At 38.7% G+C, this 18,863-nt stretch overlaps 1 protein-coding gene across 3 annotated transcripts in view; it reads right to left on the bottom strand.

The window, feature by feature from the left end:
- EIF2B3 (eukaryotic translation initiation factor 2B subunit gamma) overlaps positions 1-18,863 on the bottom strand; it is a 143,053-nt gene that overhangs the window by 74,374 nt on the left and 49,816 nt on the right. For all 3 annotated transcript variants that reach the window (XM_055342097.1, XM_055342098.1, XM_055342096.1), the window contains one exon: positions 17,154-17,265. In XM_055342097.1, the coding sequence (XP_055198072.1) occupies positions 17,154-17,265 (112 nt within the window). The remainder of the gene's footprint in view (positions 1-17,153; positions 17,266-18,863) is intronic.

Here is an 18,863-nt window from a genome sequence, read left to right as displayed (position 1 = left end):
GCTGTGGCAGTATATGATATGATCTTATAACTAAGATCATATTTTCAACGTATTAAGAGATATTATTTAATTGTATCTTATGGTGAGCTTTTCAAAAATACAAAGAACTCCCCTCTGTTTCCTAAAATTTGATTGACAAATGAACTTAGAAAAAAGAAAAAACAATCCATAACAAACCCCTTCTTGTTTTTAATAGAAAGGATTCCAGATGTAGTCAGCTATATCCTGACTAAGAAATAAGTTGTGTTAACAAGGTACCATCATAGCTATTCATTATATAGGAAAAACAACAACAACAAACCCAAAACCTCCAGTGGAGCTGGCAAACTATAGTTTGCCAGTTGGATGGCCCTGATGTCTGTTTTTGTAGATAGTTTTATTGGAACACAGCCACGCTCATTTGTTACATATCTTAGGATGCTTTTGTGCTAAAACAGCAGAGTAGAATAAACGTAACACCATATGGCCTGCAAAGCCTAAAATATTTACTATTTGCTCTTATGGAAAAAGCCTGCCAATCTTTGTTTTATATCTCAACATTCATCACAAAGTGCCAAAACCCTAGTTTACAGACCCTCACACCTGGTCACTAGGTAATTTCCCACTAATTTGTTCAACATTTACTGTGATTTCTTATTTCTAACTGAATCTTGATTTAATCGCTTTTCGGCCTTTTGGCTAAGATCAAGTGTGAATCTTGATTCAATTTCCTCATCTGTAAAATGGCATATAATAGTATCTATTCATAGGGTTATTGTAAGAATTACTTAAAGCCTTTAACACAATGCCTGAAAAAAATCTGAAAAATGATAGCAATTATCATCATTATCACCACCAGCACTATCATCATTCTTTCCTCATGTCCTAGGAAAAGCAGGCTCTCTCTGATGGCCATGACCACCAAGCCTCCCTGAGGCTTGACTTTATACTTAGGAAAGAGCACAAAAAAATAGAGAATGCTCTTTTGATACAAAATAGCAGTTGACCCCACAAGTTCTCTGACACCAGATATATCAAGAACTCAGTATCTTTTTCAGAGTTTATCAGGAAAACAAATACAATTTGAATTTATGAACACTTCTCTAGAGAAATCAGAGCTTGCTTGTAGCACCAAACTCAAGCAACAACATTAGACAATGAAATTAAATGATGCCGTTGATTTATCACTACCTCCTAAACCAACCATCTATCCAAATTTGGTAACAAACCAACTTTCTCACTAACAAACCAACTTTCTCACTTGTGACAATTATACTTTTTTTTTAAGATTTTTTTTTATTTTATTTATTCGAGAGAGAGAGAGAGAGAGAGAGAGGTGGTGGAGACACAGGCAGAGGGAGAAGCAGGCTCCATGCAGGGAGCCTGGGACTCGATCCCGGGTCTCCAGGATCATGCCCTGGGCTGAAGGTGGCCCTAAATCACTGAGCCACCGTGCTGCCCACAACTCTACTTTTTAAAAGTTGAATAGCCTAAAATATTTATATAGTTTTTTCTAATCCAATCCAACAAGTAAATGATGGGTGCCTATGTTTCTCCTTTTTTTAAAAAAAAGATCGATTGATTGATCTATCTAATTTGAGAGTGGGTGCATACATGAGTGGGGGCAGGGACAGAGAGAGCGGGAGAGAAGCAGACTCCCTGAGCAGGGAGCCTAATGCTGGGCTCGATCTCAGGACCTTGGGATCATGACCTGAGCTGATGGAAGATGCTTAGCTTAACCGACTGAGCCACCCAAGTGCCACCCTACTCCCCCGCCCTTTTAAATTTGTTTTTAAAATTTATTTGACAGAGAGAGAGAGAGAGGGAGAGAGAGAGAGCCAAGCAAGAGAGGAGAGGGAACAACAGGCTCCTCACTGAGCAGGGAGCCTGATGCAGGGCTTGATTCCAGGACTTTGCGATCATGACCTGAGCTGAAGGCAGATGCTTAACTGACTGAGCCACGCAAGTGCTCTGAAAATAAGTATGTTTTATATTCATTTGGGGATCCTTTAAAATTCTGAATAATGAAACCTAAATAATTCATTGATGCAAAAAAAGAGGTTTTAAAAATCAAGTGCAGTGCCAACACCTACTGATAAATAGTGGATACCTAGAATGTGATATATTCCCATACAACAGAATATTGTTCAACCTTAAAAAGAAATGAAGTACTGACATAAGTTACAATACAACAAACCTTGGGAACATTATGCTAAGTGAATGAAACCAGCCACAAAAGGTCCAATGTGGGGGCTCTGTTCCAGGACTTGGTATCATGACCTGAGCCAACACTTAAGTGACTAAGCCACCCAGAGCCCCTCAGTTAAAATTCTTAACAAATTTCGAAAGGTTGAATGTGAGCCAGCATGAGAGGATGCCATCCCAGGAACCACAGACACATGGGTTTCGCACCTATTTTACTCAAATATATAGAGCTGTATACTAGAAAGAGTAAATTTTACTGCATATAAATGACACCTCAATGAACCTAACTTAAAAAAAAAATCAAGTTCTAGGTATAGAAACAATCTAAATGCCCAACACTGGGTATATTTAGATAAATGACAGTATATATTCATTTGACATAACCTGAGCCGAAGGCAGACACTTGACCAATGGCATCACCCAGGTGCCCCACTGACTAAATACTTTTTAACTGATGTGTCATTTAATTCTCCAGAGTCATCTAGCCCTGAGTGCTCAAATACCAGCCATATCACTGGGTCTGAGTGCAATACCACAAATCTAGTGGGTTGCCATTTGAATGCTCTAGGGTTTATTTGGTTCTGCAAACATGTCTACAGTGTTGGACAGATGTTGCCTACACTACCTGGAGCCCTCTCTTTGTGCTATGGACATGGTCTACAGCCCCTGAAGAATGAGGATCAGGGCTCCACGCAGCAGTTTCAGGTGTTTGATCCATTTTCATTATGCTTCCATTTACTCCTGTGGTGCTGGAAAATTCTTTTAGATTCTGATAGACCAAATGACTATCCCTTTACCAAATATTTTTAAATAGGAGAGCAGCACTATTAGGCCACAAACTCTGGTAAGCTGAATAGGAGTGGGTTTTCAACCTTGGTACATTACCATCCTCCAAGAAGCTTTTTAAAAATGCCCATTCAATGCCAGACCAATTTTTTTAAATAAGATTTTTGCTTTTTTTTAAATTTTATTTATTTATTCATGAGACAGAGAGAGAGAGAGAGAGAGAGAGGGAGAGAGAGAGAGGCAGGCAGAGGGAGAAGCAGGCTCCATGCAGGGAGCCCGACATGGGACTCAATCCCGTTTCTCCAGGATCACACCCTGGGCTGAGGCAGCGCTAAACCGCTAAGCCACCCGGGCTGCCCTATGCCAGACCAATTAAATAAGAACCTCTTAGGGATGAGGCTCAGCCATCAGTAGTTTATTTTATTTTATTTTTATTTACTTATTTATTTTTTAGATTTTATTTATTTATTCATGAGACACACACACACACACAGAGAGAGAGAGAGAGAGAGAGAGAGAGAGAGGCAGAGACACAGGCAGAGTGAGAAGCAGGCCCCACGCAGGAAGCCCAATGTGGGACTCGATCCCAGGACTCCAGGATCACACCCTGGGCTGAAGGCAGGTGCTAAACCGCTGAGCCACCTGGGCTGCCCTAGCCATCAGCATTTTAAAAAATGCTCCCTAGGGTTGAGAACTATTGGTTTTGTGGGAAGAGCAGACAAGAAATCAACAGTAGTGAAGCTGGAAAGACTCTGAACAGATATATATATTTTTTGGTAGATGCTTAGTCAGGAATTATAAGAGGCACACACGTGTTATTACATAACATTTATCATAGTTTTTATACAGGCAGAAGCCAATGTATCAGGTATGCTTCCTGAGAAAGAAAACAATTTAATGATCCAGGCAGTTTAGTTTTACAGTTGCAAAAAATGATCATCCTGAGAGTGAGAAAATTTGCTTTCCCAGGTGGTAGCAAACCATGGGTAAAACGACTATAGTGTGTTGAAGGCTGGATTCTCAAGTGAGCTGAGAAAGTATTTGGGGTGCAAGACATTTATTAGAGATTAATACCTGTGAAAGGAAGAGGAAAAAGCAAGACTGGGCAGAGGAAAAACTAAACTGAGATGCAGGTTCTACAAAGCCCTGGCCAACCCAGCAGGGAGCTCTGGGGCAAGTACTGCCTATCAAAGGGACCGAGCCTTTATACCCATCCCTCATTTAGTCTTGGGATGTATGACCTCAGGCAATGTGGCTCTTTACAGATGAGGTAGATCCTGAAGGTGACAACTACAGGCTGTCTGCTAACTAAACTCCTTATAGATGAGCAGCAAGTCCTTCCTTGAAGGGGTCCCTAGGCATCTTCCCCCCCCCCCCCCCGTGCCTATCATATGGCACTACAACAACAAATACTGTAGGTCAAGAGGAAGTTCCTTTTAAGAATTCATTCTAACCCAGGCCTCTCTCCCTAGAAACATAAGAAAGAAAAATTATGATATTGTTTGTTGCCAATGTTTAAACAACAAAAACCCTTCAAGTTTAGTAAGACCATAGGATGACTGCCCATTCCTTAATGTTTTGGACAGAGCTGACGGTTTGTCCAAGATTTTAGCAAAGGCATCCAGCTAAGACAGGATACATCCCACATACATAGCCATATGACTTTCCCTACTTCCAAAATACATGGGGAGCAAACTGAGGCTGAAAGGAACTGTGCCATATAAGCACATCATTTTTTTCCCTCCAAGACGTCTTTCAATTTCTTTGTTTTTGAAAAAATCTTGATCCAGAGCCTAGAGATTTAGAATTTTATTGGTCATCTATAGTTACATAACAAATTACCTCAAACTCAGAGGCTTAAAATAACAAACTATTATCTCAGTTTTTGGAATCGGGGAGTGGTTTCATGGTTCTGACTCAGGTTCTCTCATGAGGTTGCAGTCAAGCTGCTGGCCAAGGGCTGCAGTCATCTCAAGACTGAATGGAGGAGAATCTGCTTTCAACATGGCTGTTGACAAGTCTCAGGATATCTGCTTCCAAGCTCACTAATGTGGCTGCTGGCAGACCTCTGTTCCTCACCACATGGGTTTCTCCATAACTTGCCTGAATGTTCTCATGACATGACAGCTAGCTGTCAAGAAGTCTTTCCCTGCCTCCCAAGAAGGGCTCATAGGTGCCATATCTGTGAGTCCTTTCATGTTTGAGAATGTTGCCTTTATATTTATTTTTTAAAAAAGATTTCACTTATTTATATATTTGAGAGAGAGAGAAAAAGTGAGGGTGAGCACTTGTGCATCGAGCACTTGTGCATCAGTAGGGAGGGAGGGGGAAGGAAAGCATCTCAAGCAAATTCCATGCTGAGTGTGGAGACTGATGTAGGGCTCGATCTCATGACCCTGATATCATGACCTGAGCTGAAACCAAGAGTCAGACATTCAACCAATGGAGCCACCCAGGACCCCACCTTTATATTTAAATGATCTCTTTTGTTTATAATATGCTTGAGTTCCACCGTCTTCCTCTGAGAATTCTACATATGGTTCCTCTTGTATTTAAGGTTGTGAAGAACTTGGAGGTAAGCTTGATTTTTCCTTTCATGTAAGTGATTAGCTTTTTGTCACTGGTGCTTGAAGAATCCTTTCTTTATCCCTAAAGTTTAATAAGTTGATTAGGATACCTCTGGCCAAATTTTCTTAGAACACAGTATTCTCTAAAAATTTGCAGATTCTTTTTTAAAGATTTTATTTGAGAGAGAGCATGATTGGGGGGGGGGTGGGAGGGACAGAGAGACAAGCAGACTCCCTGCTGAGCAGGGAGCCCACATCAGGCTTGATTCCAGGACCCTGGGATCATGACCTGAGCTGAAGGCAGATGCTTAACCAACTGAGCCACCCAGGTGCCCCATAATATCTGCAGATTCTTTAGATTTGCAGGTTTTTACTTGATTCAGGAATTTTTATTGTATTTTATCTTTTTTAAAAAAGTTTATCTATCTATCTATCTATCTATCTATCTATCTATCTATCTATCTATCATCTACCAGAGAGCAAAAGAGCAAAAGCAGGGAGAACAGCAGAGGGAGAGGGAGAAGCAGGCTCCATGCTGAATAGGGAGCCCCACGTGGGGCTTGATCCCAGGATGCTGAGTTCATGACCTGAGCCAAAGGTAGGCGCTTAACCGACTGAGTCACCCAGATGTCCCTTTTATCTTGTTGTTAATTAAAAAAAAAAATAATGAAGTTACATATGTACATAAAGAGATAAGTAGTTTCTTAAGGCTTACAATGAAAAATTTCAGTCCTCCATTCCCTCCCCTCTCCATGTTCTGTTCCACAGAAGCACCCACTTTCAATTCTTTTAGTGAATCCATTTAGGATTAATATTTGTATTTCTAGTAACATTTTAATATTATTGATATTGATATTTCTTAGTTTTTCCATTTCAGACATTATCTGTTGTTTTGCCATTATGGGAGATGAGGATTTAGCTTTCTTTCATCACTAGCCTTGCCCCTACCACATACCTACAGCTCATGTATCTTTTAACTTCCTAATATAATTTTACTATTTTGGTTAGTTCGATAATCAATGTTTAAGTTATCATGCCTTCAGCTTCAGGTATTAGCTATTAACTTTTATTTTATTTATTTACTTATTTTTAAGATTTCATTTATTTATTCATGAGAGACACACACAGAGAGAGAGAAGGGCAGAGACACAGGCAGAGGGAGAAGCAGGCTCCATGCAGGAAACCCGACGTAGGACTTGATCCCGGGACTCCAGGTTCAACGCCCTGGGCTGAAGGCAGGCGCTAACCGTGGAGCCATCCAGGGCATCCCCTGTTATTAACTTTTAAAGAGGATGTTTATCTCTCGTCTTCCCTTGGGTTTCCAACACATTAACCCTTCCTCTCATCATTCCAAAGTAATTATAATATAAATTTGGTTAGATCAAGTCAGTAATTACATTATGATGCATATATAAACATTAGTTACACCTGAGACATTCAGTAACTAATGGTTAATTTTTTCCTGCATATTTTTGTTTGCCTTGGCATTGTTTTCTCTCATTTCTTAGTTTTCCATACACTTGTCAATAATTCAATCCCAAACTAATCACCAAGTGCTCAAAATGCTGAGATGCATCAAGTATTCTGTCATTTTCGTCAGAAGAAATATGATCAACCTGAAGAAATTATTCCCAAAGCTTTCTGAGCTTTTCCTTTTTTTTTTTTTTTAAAGATTTTATTTATTTATTCATGAGAATGCAGAGAGAGGAGAGAGAGAGAGGCAATGCAGGCAGAGGGAGAAGCAGGCTCCATGCACCGGGAACCTGACGTGGGATTTGATCCCGGGTCTCCAGGATCACGCCCTGGGCCAAAGGCAGGCGCCAAACCGCTGTGCCACCCAGGGATCCCCTTTCTGAGCTTTTCCAACGTGGTCTGATTGCCATCTACACTGGGGGCATAGGTATTACCCAGAAATCTCCCTTCATCATCATCCTAGGGATTCTTTTTCCTATAATCCCATGTCTTTCTCTTTCTTAGTTTATGCCAGGGTTTTGGTGTTGTATATCCTCTAGCAGCTTTCTGAAAACAGATGCATGGAAAGCAAATGTCTGTGAAATTTTTATTTTACTCTTACACTTGATTGACAGCTTGACTACATATAGATTTAAAAATTTTGAAAGCTGTCCTCCAATGTTTTATAGTTTCTAGTGCTGCTGTTAAAAGTTCAAAGCTGCTTTAATTGCTTTATGTCTGATATCTCCTCCCCATCTGGAAGCTTGTTAGATCTTCTCTTTGACATCAATGGTCTAACAGTGAAATGTGTTACAACACTTCAGAATGACAACCTTCGTCATTTTCTTTTCATGCATTCTGTGGGCACTGCTTCCTTGCAGTCTAGAAACCCAATTCCTTTTATTCTAAGAAATGTTTTTATATTTCCTCATTGATGCTATTTCCTCTCTTCATTTTCTCTGTTCTCTCTTTCTGAAACTCCTAATATTCAAATGTTGGACCTCCTATGCTGCTCCTTTAATTCTTTTATTATTATTTATTTTTTATCAATTTGTTTTATTCTGTGTTGTGAAACAGTTTTCAAAAATTTTTTCCAACCTTTCTTCTGAGTTTTTCTTTATTACCATTAACACTTTCTTGTTCTCTAAATGCTCCCCTTAAAAAATATTTGAGTATACTGGACTACAATGTAGTGATTCAACATCTCTATACCTTACGCTATCCTCACCACAAGTGTAGCTACCATGTGTCACCATGGAATTGCTATTACAATACCATTGATCATATATTCCCTGTGCTGTGCCCTTTATTCCCTTAACTTATTCATTTCATAACTGGAAGCCTCTGCCTCTCACTCCCCTTAATCCATCCCCTCACTCTCCTTCCCTCTGGCAACCATCAGTTTGTTCCCTGTATTAATAGGGCTGATTCTGCTTTTTGCTTTTTATACATTCGTTTCATTTTTTAGATTCCACATGTAAGCAAAATATATGGCATTTGTCGTCCCCATTCTAACTTTTTTCACTTAGCATAATACCCTCTAGGTCCATTCATGTTATTGCAAATGGCAAGATCTCACCCTTTTTTATGCCATCATAATATTCCTGTCTCTGTGTGACTGTACCACAACTGCTTTATCCATTCATCTATTTTTTTTTATAAAGATTCCATTTTGTTAACTCATGAGAAACACAGAGTGAGCGAGAGAGAGGCAGAGGGAGAAGCAGGCTCCACACAGGGAGCCCGATGTGGGACTGGATCCTGGGTCTCCAGGATCAGGCCCTGGGCTGCAGGCGGCGCTAAACCGCTGCGCCACCGGGGCTGCCCCATATCCATTCATCTATTGATGGACACCTGGTTTCTTCTGTATTTTGGCTATTATAAATAATGCTGCAATAAACATAGGGGTGCATGTATCTTTCCAAATTAATGTTTTCACTTTCTTTGGAAAATATTGGGATCATATGGTATTTCTATTTTTAATTTTTTGAGGAATCTCATCCTATTTTCTACCGTGACTGTACCGATTTACATCTTCACCAACATTGCACGAGGGTTCATTTTTCTCCACATCTTCACCAAAACTTGCTGTTTCTTGTCTTTTTGGTTTTAGCCATTCTGCCAGATGTAAAGTGATGTCTCATTGTGGTTTTGATTTGCATTTCCCTGATGACAAGTGATACTGAGCATCTCTTCATGTGTCTGTTGGCCATGTGTATGTCTTCTTTGGAAAAATATCTATTCAGGTTCCCTGCCCACTTTTTGGGTCAGATTTTTTTTTTTCCGGTGTTAAGTTCTTTTCTTTTTTTAAAGACTGAGAGAGAGACAGAGTGTGTGTGTGTGTGCGCACACATGGTGGGGAAGGGGCAGGAGGAGAGAATTTCGAGTAAACTCCCTCCTGAGTGCAGAGCCTGATGTGCAGCTTGATCCCACGAACCATAAGATCATGATCTGAGTTGGACGCTTAACTGACTGAGCCGCTCAGGTGCCCCAATAAAAGTTCTTTATGAATATTTTGGGTATTAATCTCTTATTGGATATATCGCTTACAAATATATTCTCCCATTCAGTGGACTGCCTGTTTGTTTTGATGGTTTCCTTCTCTGTGCACAAGCTTTTTATTTTAATGTAACCCCAATAATTTATTTTGTTTTGTTTCCCTTGCCTTAGGAGACATATATAAAAAATGGTTGTTATACTCAATGTCAGAGAAATTACTGACTGTGTGCTTTTCTAGGAATTTTGTTTTCAGGTCTCACATTTACTATTTAATTCATTTTGAGCTTATTTTTGTGTATGGTGTTAGAAAGTGATCCAGTTTCATGCTTTTGTATGTAGTTGTCCAGTTTCCTTAGCACCATTTATTGAAGAGACTCTGTTTTCTCTGTTGTATATTCTTCCTCCTGTGTCACAGATTAATTGACCATATAAACCATGCGTTTATTTCTGGGCTTTCTACTCTGTTCCATTGATCTACATGTCTATTTTTGTGCCACTCAATGCTCCTTTTTTAATACACCATTCTGCTTTTTGGGTTCATGAATGCAGTATTCTCTCATCTCTCAATGAGGGCAAGGATTTTGGTGTATTTTGTTCACTGCTGTATTCCTAGCTCCTAGAACAGTGGTACTCAGATGCTCAAATATTAATGAATCTTTCTTTTTTTTATTTTTTATTATTATTTTTTTTAATGAATCTTTCTGAGTAACGTTACCTTTTTTGAAGTTTTCTTCTCTGAATAATTTGTTGGTTTTCTGCTAACTTGTTGGTTTTTTTTTTTTTTCTATTTGTTTTGGCCTCTAGATTTTATAATCTCTGTTTCTGTTCGTCTAAATTTAAGAGTGGCATAAGAAATATTTCATTGTGACACCTAACTCTGGGAAACAAACAAGGGATAGTGGAAAGGGAGGTGGGTGGGGGGTTGGGGTGAGTGACAGGCACTGAGGGGGGCACCGGACGGGATGAGCACTGGCTGTTACGCTACATGTTGGCAAATTGAACTCCAATATAAAAAAGTATATATATTTCATTGTGAGCATCCAACATGTGGCAGACTTTGCCAACTTTGAAATTCAATGTAGGATGACCCAAGAAGTGGGTTTTCTATTGGGAATTCCCCAATGTCTGTATCTTTAAGTCTCCTCTTGGACCATCTGTCACCATAGAGAAGAATCCTCTAATGTTCTTGCTTGACAGGTACAAGCCTGGCTGCTAGTATTTAGAAGCTAAGTGGGAGACAAAAGCTGAAGATCTTAGGATATACATTCACTTAATCCTAATTTTTTGTTTTTTTGTTTTTTTGCTTATCACCAAGGCTTTTTTTTTTTTAAATATTTATTTTTTATTGGTGTTCAATTTGCCAACATACAGAATAACACCCAGTGCTCATCCCATCAAGTGCCCCCCTCAGTGCCCGTCACCCAGTCACCCCCACCCCCCGCCCACCTCCCTTTTTACCACCCCTAGTTCGTTTCCCAGAGTTAGGAGTCTCTCATGTTCTGTCTCCCTTTCTCATATTTCCCTCTCATTTTTTATCCTTTCCCCTTTATCCCCTTTCACTATTTTTTATATTCTCCAAATGAATGAGGCCATATGTTTGTCCTTCTCCGATTGACTTATTTCACTCAGCATAATATCCTCCAGTTCCATCCATGTCAAAGCAAATGGTGGGTATTTGTCGTTTCTAATGGCTGAGTAATATTCCATTGTATACATAAACCACATCTTCTTCATCCATTCATCTTTCGATAGACACCCACTTAATCCTAATTTTAAGTATGGTACCTCCAACCTCATTTATGCCTAGGGCCCCAATCCAGAGATCTTCTATTTTACCCTTTTCTTCTTCTTCTTTTTTTTTTTTTTTAAGATTTTATTTATTTATTCATGAGAGACAGAGAGAGAGGCAGAGACACAGGCACAGGGAGAAGCAGGCTCCATGCAGGGAGCCTAACATGGGACTCGATCCCAGGTCTTCAGGATCAGGCCCTGGGCTGAAGGCGGCGCTAAACCGCTGAGCCACCAGGGCTGCCCTATTTTACCGTCTTCTGAGAATAAATCTCCAGTCTCTTGCCAGCATTGTGAGTTTTAGGGAAGGAAATCTGAGGGTTTATCTACAGTTTGGATGAATTTTCAAGGGATCCAGTTTTTAGCTTCTCTTGTGGATATAGCTGGTGCTGCTGAATCTTGACTCTTTAGAGTTTTGTAGGGTAAATGAGTTTGCAGTTCAGTTTTCCCCATTGCTGGCTTAGCATTCAGCTTTCTCAGGTATATTATATTGTCTTGCTTTCCTGCTTCCAAACTTCTGTTGTTGCTCTTTCCTTTTTCATATTCTTTAGTCTTCTGGATTTGTAACTCTCTAAAATCCCTGTATTGCTGTTTAAGTGGGATTTCATAAGTCATCATATTTACTCAGCCCTTCTATCTTTATATTAAAATCCTTAAATAAAATTATTTTACCAAGAAGTCCTTCTATCTTTGTTTTTTAAAAATATTTTATTTATTTATTCATGAGAGGCACAAAGAGAGACAGGCAGAGACACAGGCAGAGAGAGAAGCAGGCTCCATGCAGGGAGCCTGATGTGGGGCTCAATCCCAGGATTCCAGGATCACGCCCTGGGCCGAAGGCAGGCATTAAACCACTGAGCCACCCAGGGATCCCCTTCTTCTATCTTTGAATACATCTTTTGGTCACATGTTTAGTTTTCTATTTTAGAGACACTAATTTGTTTAAGTCATCTTTGTCTTTTTTTTTCTATTAGATTCTGTATAATTTTTAATCATTTTCTTTTTCTTTGAAATCACTGAGTACCTCAATCCTTTCCTCTATGTCAGTAATTCGATTTTCAGTGGTATCTGTTATGTTCTTTGCTATTTTAATTGGTCCTCAATTTATTTTCTTAGTTCTATCATTTCTCCTTTTATCTTATTTTGTTGTTTTATCACTTCATCACTTAACTTTCATTTATTAAATTCACTTTTTGATGAGTTGTTTTATAGTTTTACAATTGTATAGTATAGGAAATTCTATTCATTGAGTTATGCCTTTTTCAGGATATGTTGTCTTTTGTAGAACATTTTTCTTGCCTTCATTTTGTTTGCTGTATGTTTGTATAATTAATATACTGATTCTTTTGGTCTTGTTTGGGCCTGTTTTATTTTTTTTGCTCTGGTTTGAATGAGTTCTTATCTGTCACCCTCCTATATCTGACACCAACTATTGAGTGGTGGTTATTTTTTTCCTTTTTTAAATTGAGGTATAGTTGATACACAATACTACATTAATTTCATGTGTATAATACTGTGATTTAACACCTTATGTTATGCTCAGACAAGTGTAGCTACCATCTGTCACCATATAACACTATTACAATACCATTGACTATATTCCCTGTGTTGACCCTTTCATTCCAATAACTTATTCATCCCATAACTGGAAGCCTATACCTCCTACTCTCCTTTACCTCTTTTTACTTACCTCCACTCCCCTCCCCTCTGGCTACCACCAGTTTGTTCTCTATTTATGGGTCTGTTTCTATTTTTTATCTTTTTAATTTTGTTTTTTTAAAGATTTTACTTATTATTTTATTTTATTTTATTTTTTTAGAGAGAGGGAGAGAGAAAGAAAAAGAGGGAGTTTGGGGCAGAGTGAGGAGAGAAAGAATCTTAAGCAAGCTCCATGCCTAGTGGGGAGCCCAAAGTGGGACTCTATTTCACAACCCTGAAATCATGACCTGAGCCTAAATCAAAAGTCAGATGCTTAACCAACTGAGCCACCCAGGCGCCTCCAAAAAGATTTTACTTTTTAAGTGATAACTACACCTAACAAGGGGCTCAAACTCATAAGGCCAAGATCAAGAGCTGCATGCTCTAATGACTAAGTCAGCCAGGTGCCCATTTCTGGTTATTTTATTTTTAAAAATTTATTTGAGAGCAAAAAAAATTATTTGAGAGAGAGAAAGAGTGTGTATGCACCAGAGCATGCGAGTGGGGGAGGGGCAGAGGGAGAGGGAGAGAGAATTCCAAGCAGGCTCCCGACTAAGTGCAGAGCCTGAGGTGGGGCTTGATGCAAAGAACTTGAGGTCTTGACCTGAGCTGAAATCAAGAGTGCAATGTCTAACCAACTGAGCAACCCAGGTGCCCAGCCCATTTCTGCTTTTTAAAATTTGTTTCTTTGTTTTGTTTCCTAGATTCAACATATAAGTGAAATCATATGGTATTTATCTTTCTCTGTCTGACTTTTTTACTTAGCATAATACCCTCTAGGTCCATCCTCATGTTGTTGCAAATGGCGAGATCTCATTCTTTTTTATGGCTAATATTTCATTGTATATATTACCACATCATCTTTATCCATTCATCTATCGATGGACACAAGTTGCTTCCTTATCCTGGCTACTGTAAATAATGCTGCAATAAACACAGGAATGTACAGATCTTTTCAAATACTATTTTTGTTTTCTTTGGGTAAATACCCAGTAGTGCCAGTTATTTTGTATTCTGTGTACGGTCCTATGGCTTTAGGGAATGATGAGTCAGAGGGACAGAAGGGGCATAGGAAACACAGCTAGGGAACGGCAGGATCTTTGTTAAAACATTTTTCTTTCCTGAGATTTTTTTTTAATTTTCAAAAAAATATTTTATTTATTTATTTACTGAGAGAGAATATGAGCAGGAGAGAAGGGCAGAGGGAGAGGGAGAGAGAGAGAGAGTCTTAAGCAGACTCTGCACTGAACACAGAGCCTAACACAGGGCTTGATCTCACAACCCTGAGATCATGACCTGGGCTGAAATCAAGAGTTAGATGCTTAACTGACTGAGCCAACCAGGCGCCCCTCCTTCCTGAGATTCTGTTAAATATTCTTGTTTCATTCCATATAATTATGGAGTATATTCTACTCCTACAGAGGAATAGTTTCTGGCTTTATATTACTTCAACTATTTATTCATTTTTAGGCTGGATCTCCTTTTTTTTTTTTTTCCCAAAGATTTTATTTATTCATTCATGAGAGACACAAAGAGAGAGAGAGACAGAGACAGAGGCAGAGGGAGAAGCAGGCTCCCTGTGGGGAGCCCAATATGAGATCTGATTCCAGGACCCCAGGATCATGACTTGAGCCAAAGGCAGATGCTCAAACACTGAGCCACCCCAGTGCTCTTTGATCTTTTGTTTCTGTTAAAGAGTCAGCCTCATTGTTCATTTTCCCTAGTTTATCATTTACTTGCAAATAGTTCTTCCCATTGATTCTTAGTCAGAAGAAGATAAAAGTACAGATATGTGCTCAGTTACTTCTTTCCAGCTTTGGAGCTATTAGTTGAGAATTTATAGGATTCATTAATACATCAGTATGGCTTCTAGGGAATGGTGATAGGGTGGAGTTGGGAGCCTATTTTTATTCCTTTCTGTTTCTCATCAGAATCTTTTTCCTTCCTTGATCACCAGTTTTTAAGCTTTATTGTATTTAATTATCCTACTTTGCCATTGTTGAAATTTCTGTCAGTTTTATATTAATTTATTTTTTCACATTTAATTAGGAATTAGTAGTAGGAAGTTTGCAAGGCAATCGAAACAACCAATTCAATTTGGAAATGATATTATGCATGTATTTTCAAGTGTTGTTTATTTATTTAGAAATAATAATAATTGGGATGCCTGGGTGGTTCAGTGGTTGAGCATCTGCCTTCAGCTCAGGTCGTGATCCTGTGGTCCCGGGATGGAGTCCCATATAGGGCTCCCTGCATGGAGCCTGCTTCTCTCTCTGCCTCTCTCTCTCTCTCATGAATAAATAAATAAAATCTTAAAAAAAATTGTCTACAATTTTTTGGCTACTTATTATGAAACAGGTATTATGTTGTTTTATGTACATTTATTTCCCATGGCAGCCCTATTATTACTAAACCCATTTTTATAGATGAGACAACGAAGGCTCTAATATCAAACTCTAATCCACTGGGCTAACTGAAGCTAGAATTAAGTTTCATTTTCATTAGAATATATATTTTGAAATATGTCTCCTACCTCTGCTGTGCTAGAGAGCAAAACAATAAGCAAGACACTTTTCCTTCCCAACTTATTCCTCTCACATTCATTTCATCCAGGCTCCAAACATGTTTTTTGTTTGTTTTTAAAGCAACAAAAATGGGTTTAATAAAGAATAACAGAGGAAAAAAAAAAAAAAGAACAACAGAGAATTCCAATCTGGGACAAGGATGCTATGGTAAAACAATAGACAAGTCCAATCCAGGCTCCAAACAGTTTTTCAACATTCCTGTGTACTGGTATCAGGTAGTAAAGCTCTGAGTATGGTGGCTTCTGATGAAAAAGTCCATGCTGGGGGAGCTCTCAATAAATGGTGATTAAAGAAGATGTGCCTAGGTTATCCATTAGTAGCCACTAGGGTGGTTACTATAAAAAATAGAAAACAGTAAGTGTTCCTGAGGATGTACAGAAACTGGAATCTTTGTGCACTGCTGGTGGGATTATAAATGGCACAGCCACTATGAAAAACAGTAGGGAGATTCCTCGAAAAATTAAAAATAGAACTGTTGGGATGCCTGGGTGGCTCAGCGGTTGAGTGTCTGGCTTCAGCTCAGGGCATGATTCTGGAGTTCTGGGATCGAGTTCCGCATTGGGTTCCCTGCATGGAGCCTGCTTCTCCCTCTGCCTAAGTCTCTGCCTCTCTCTTTCTGTGTCTCTCATGAATAAATAAATAAAATATTTTTTAAAATAGAACTATAAATAAATAAATAAATAAATAAATAAATAGATAGATAGATAGATAGATAGAAATTTAAAAAATAGAACTGTCATAATCCAGCAATCCCACTACCGGTAGTATATCTAGAAGAATTTAAAGCAGGCTCACAAAGGGATATGTGTACACTCATGTTCACTGCAGCATCATTCACAACAGCCACGAGGTGGAAGTAACCCAAATGTCTAGTGACAGATGAATAAATTTAAAAAAATGCGGCATGTACACACAATGGGAGTATTATGTTGCTTTAAAAAAGAAGGAAATTCTGATACACGCTACAACATGGATGAACCCTGAGGATACTATACTAAATGAAATAAGCCAGTCAACAGAAGACAAATACTGTATAATTCTACTTATCTGAGGTATCTATCTATCTAAAGTAGTCAATTCATAGAAACTGAAAGTCAAGTGGTGGTTACCAGGAGCTGGGGATAGGGAAAAGAGAAGAGCTGTTGTTTAACAGATGCAGAACTTCAGATTTGCAAGATGAAAAAGTTCTGGAGATCTGTTTCACAACAATGTCAATATGTTTAACACTAGTGAACTGTATACTTAAAAGTCGTTAAGATGGTAAATTTTTGTTGTGTGTTTACCACAATTAAAAAAAAAAGGAAGTTCTATAATACTGTTAGAAACACAGTCCTGTTTCCTCTTCTCCCCACAGCTGCTTTGCCCTACTGCTATGCAGGATTTGACTCTACCTTGGCAAGAAAAGACACAGGGAAAAACTAAGCTTGTGTGGTGAGGAGAAGCCTTCATTCTGTCTCATGGGAAAACAGTCACATACTTTTGTCAATTTCACACAGTATAATCTAGTTTTCATTCCCCATTTCCCATCCACTGGGTGGTTTTATTTTGTTTTAAGACAAGGAAAATTGCCAGAAAGAAAAACCCTAGGGCTTACTTCTGTAGGATGGATCCCTTAATGACCAGCTCTTCATCCAAGTCCGCTTCATTAGCCATGAAGAGCAGCCTCTTTCCTGTGCTGTCCACTCCAATGAAGTCACGCTGCTCCACTGAATCATACAAAAGAAGGGAAATCAAACAAAGCCATTCACCCCTGCCTGCATGACTAAGTCAGGGGGACAGGGCACCTGCTCACAATTCTCTTGGAACTAAATACAAGATTGTTATATAGCACATACTTACCACAATGTTTAAACATAGATAGTCAAAATATTTTTGTATCCCAAAAAGGATGTTATTAGGTAAACTGGTAAAGTTTGAAAAGGGTCTGTAAATTAGAATATTGTAGCAGTGTAATTTCCTGTTTCAACAGAGTGTCCTTTTCGGGTGGCAGTGAGGGGTTGGGGGCAGGATACACACTGATGTATTTAAAGGCAAAAGGAATCATTATCGGGGATCCCTGGGTGGCTCAGCGGTTTGGCGCCTGCCTTTGGCCCAGGGCATGATCCTGAGGTCCCGGGATTGAGTCTCACATTGGGCTCCCTGCATGGAGCCTGCCTCACCCTCTGTGTCTCTGCCTCTCTCTCTCTGTGTCTATCATGAATAAATAAATAAAATCTTTAAAAAAAAAAGAAAAAAGGAATCATTATCTGCAACTTATTCTCAAATAGCTCAGAAAAATAATAATGGTGTATGTAATATATATACATATTATATATTGAATGTATATCATGAGGAGAGAATAATAGAACTAATGTTAACATTTGGGGAATCTTGGTAAAGGATATATAAGTTCTCTGTACTAGTCCTGTAATCATTCTGTAAATATGAAATTATCTCAAAAACAAAGAGCTATGGAGGTGGTAGATATACTAATTAGTTTGACTATGGTAATCATTTCACAATCATGTCTACATACAGCAAAACATCACTGTACATTTTAAATATATGTAACGTTTGTAAAAAAAAAAATGAGGGACACCTGGGTGGCTCAGGGGTTAAGTATCTGCTTTTAGCTTAGGTCATGATTTTGGAGACTCAGACTCCCTGCATGGAGCCTGCTTCTCCCTCTGCCTATGTCTCTTGCCTCTCTCTCTCTCTCTGTGTCTCTCATGAATAAATAAAATCTTAATAAAAAGATAAAACTTCCTAAGGTTTAAAAAAAAAAAAGAAAAGCCACATCCGTGGATGTAAACTCACACACAGCACAGAAAGTATAACAAGGAATTCTTTCTCTGCAAATAATACCCTACATCTGCTCACTGTGGAAATGGGAATAACATTATTTAAGGACATGTACATTCAATCAACATTATCTATATGTCTATTATGCATTAGATTTTATGCCGTGTAAGAGAGGACTCAAAGAAAATAAGGTGCATATTTACTAATGTGGAGAGTTCCCTGGTAGACAGTGATGTTTCAGGCTGTCATGTTACTGCTGTTTTCTATGTTATATTTCTTTCTACCAACCAGATTATAAATTCTTCAGAGGCAGGCTTATATCTCCAATAACATCTAGTACAGTGTCAGGTACTTAATAAAAGCTCCTACTAACATCTGTACAGTATATATCTATAACTTACAAAGCATTTAATATAGAGGCAGCACAGCACTGTATGATTAAGAAGAGAGCCTTTGAGGCCTAACCTCCTGGTATAAATCCCACTTACTAGCTGTATGTCTTTAAGCAAGATACTAAACTTTT

This window comes from Nyctereutes procyonoides, unplaced genomic scaffold (assembly GCF_905146905.1).
Source record: "Nyctereutes procyonoides isolate TBG_1078 unplaced genomic scaffold, NYPRO_anot_genome, whole genome shotgun sequence".
In the NCBI taxonomy this organism is placed as follows: domain Eukaryota; kingdom Metazoa; phylum Chordata; class Mammalia; order Carnivora; family Canidae; genus Nyctereutes; species Nyctereutes procyonoides.
This window is presented reverse-complemented; position numbering and strand designations above follow the sequence as displayed.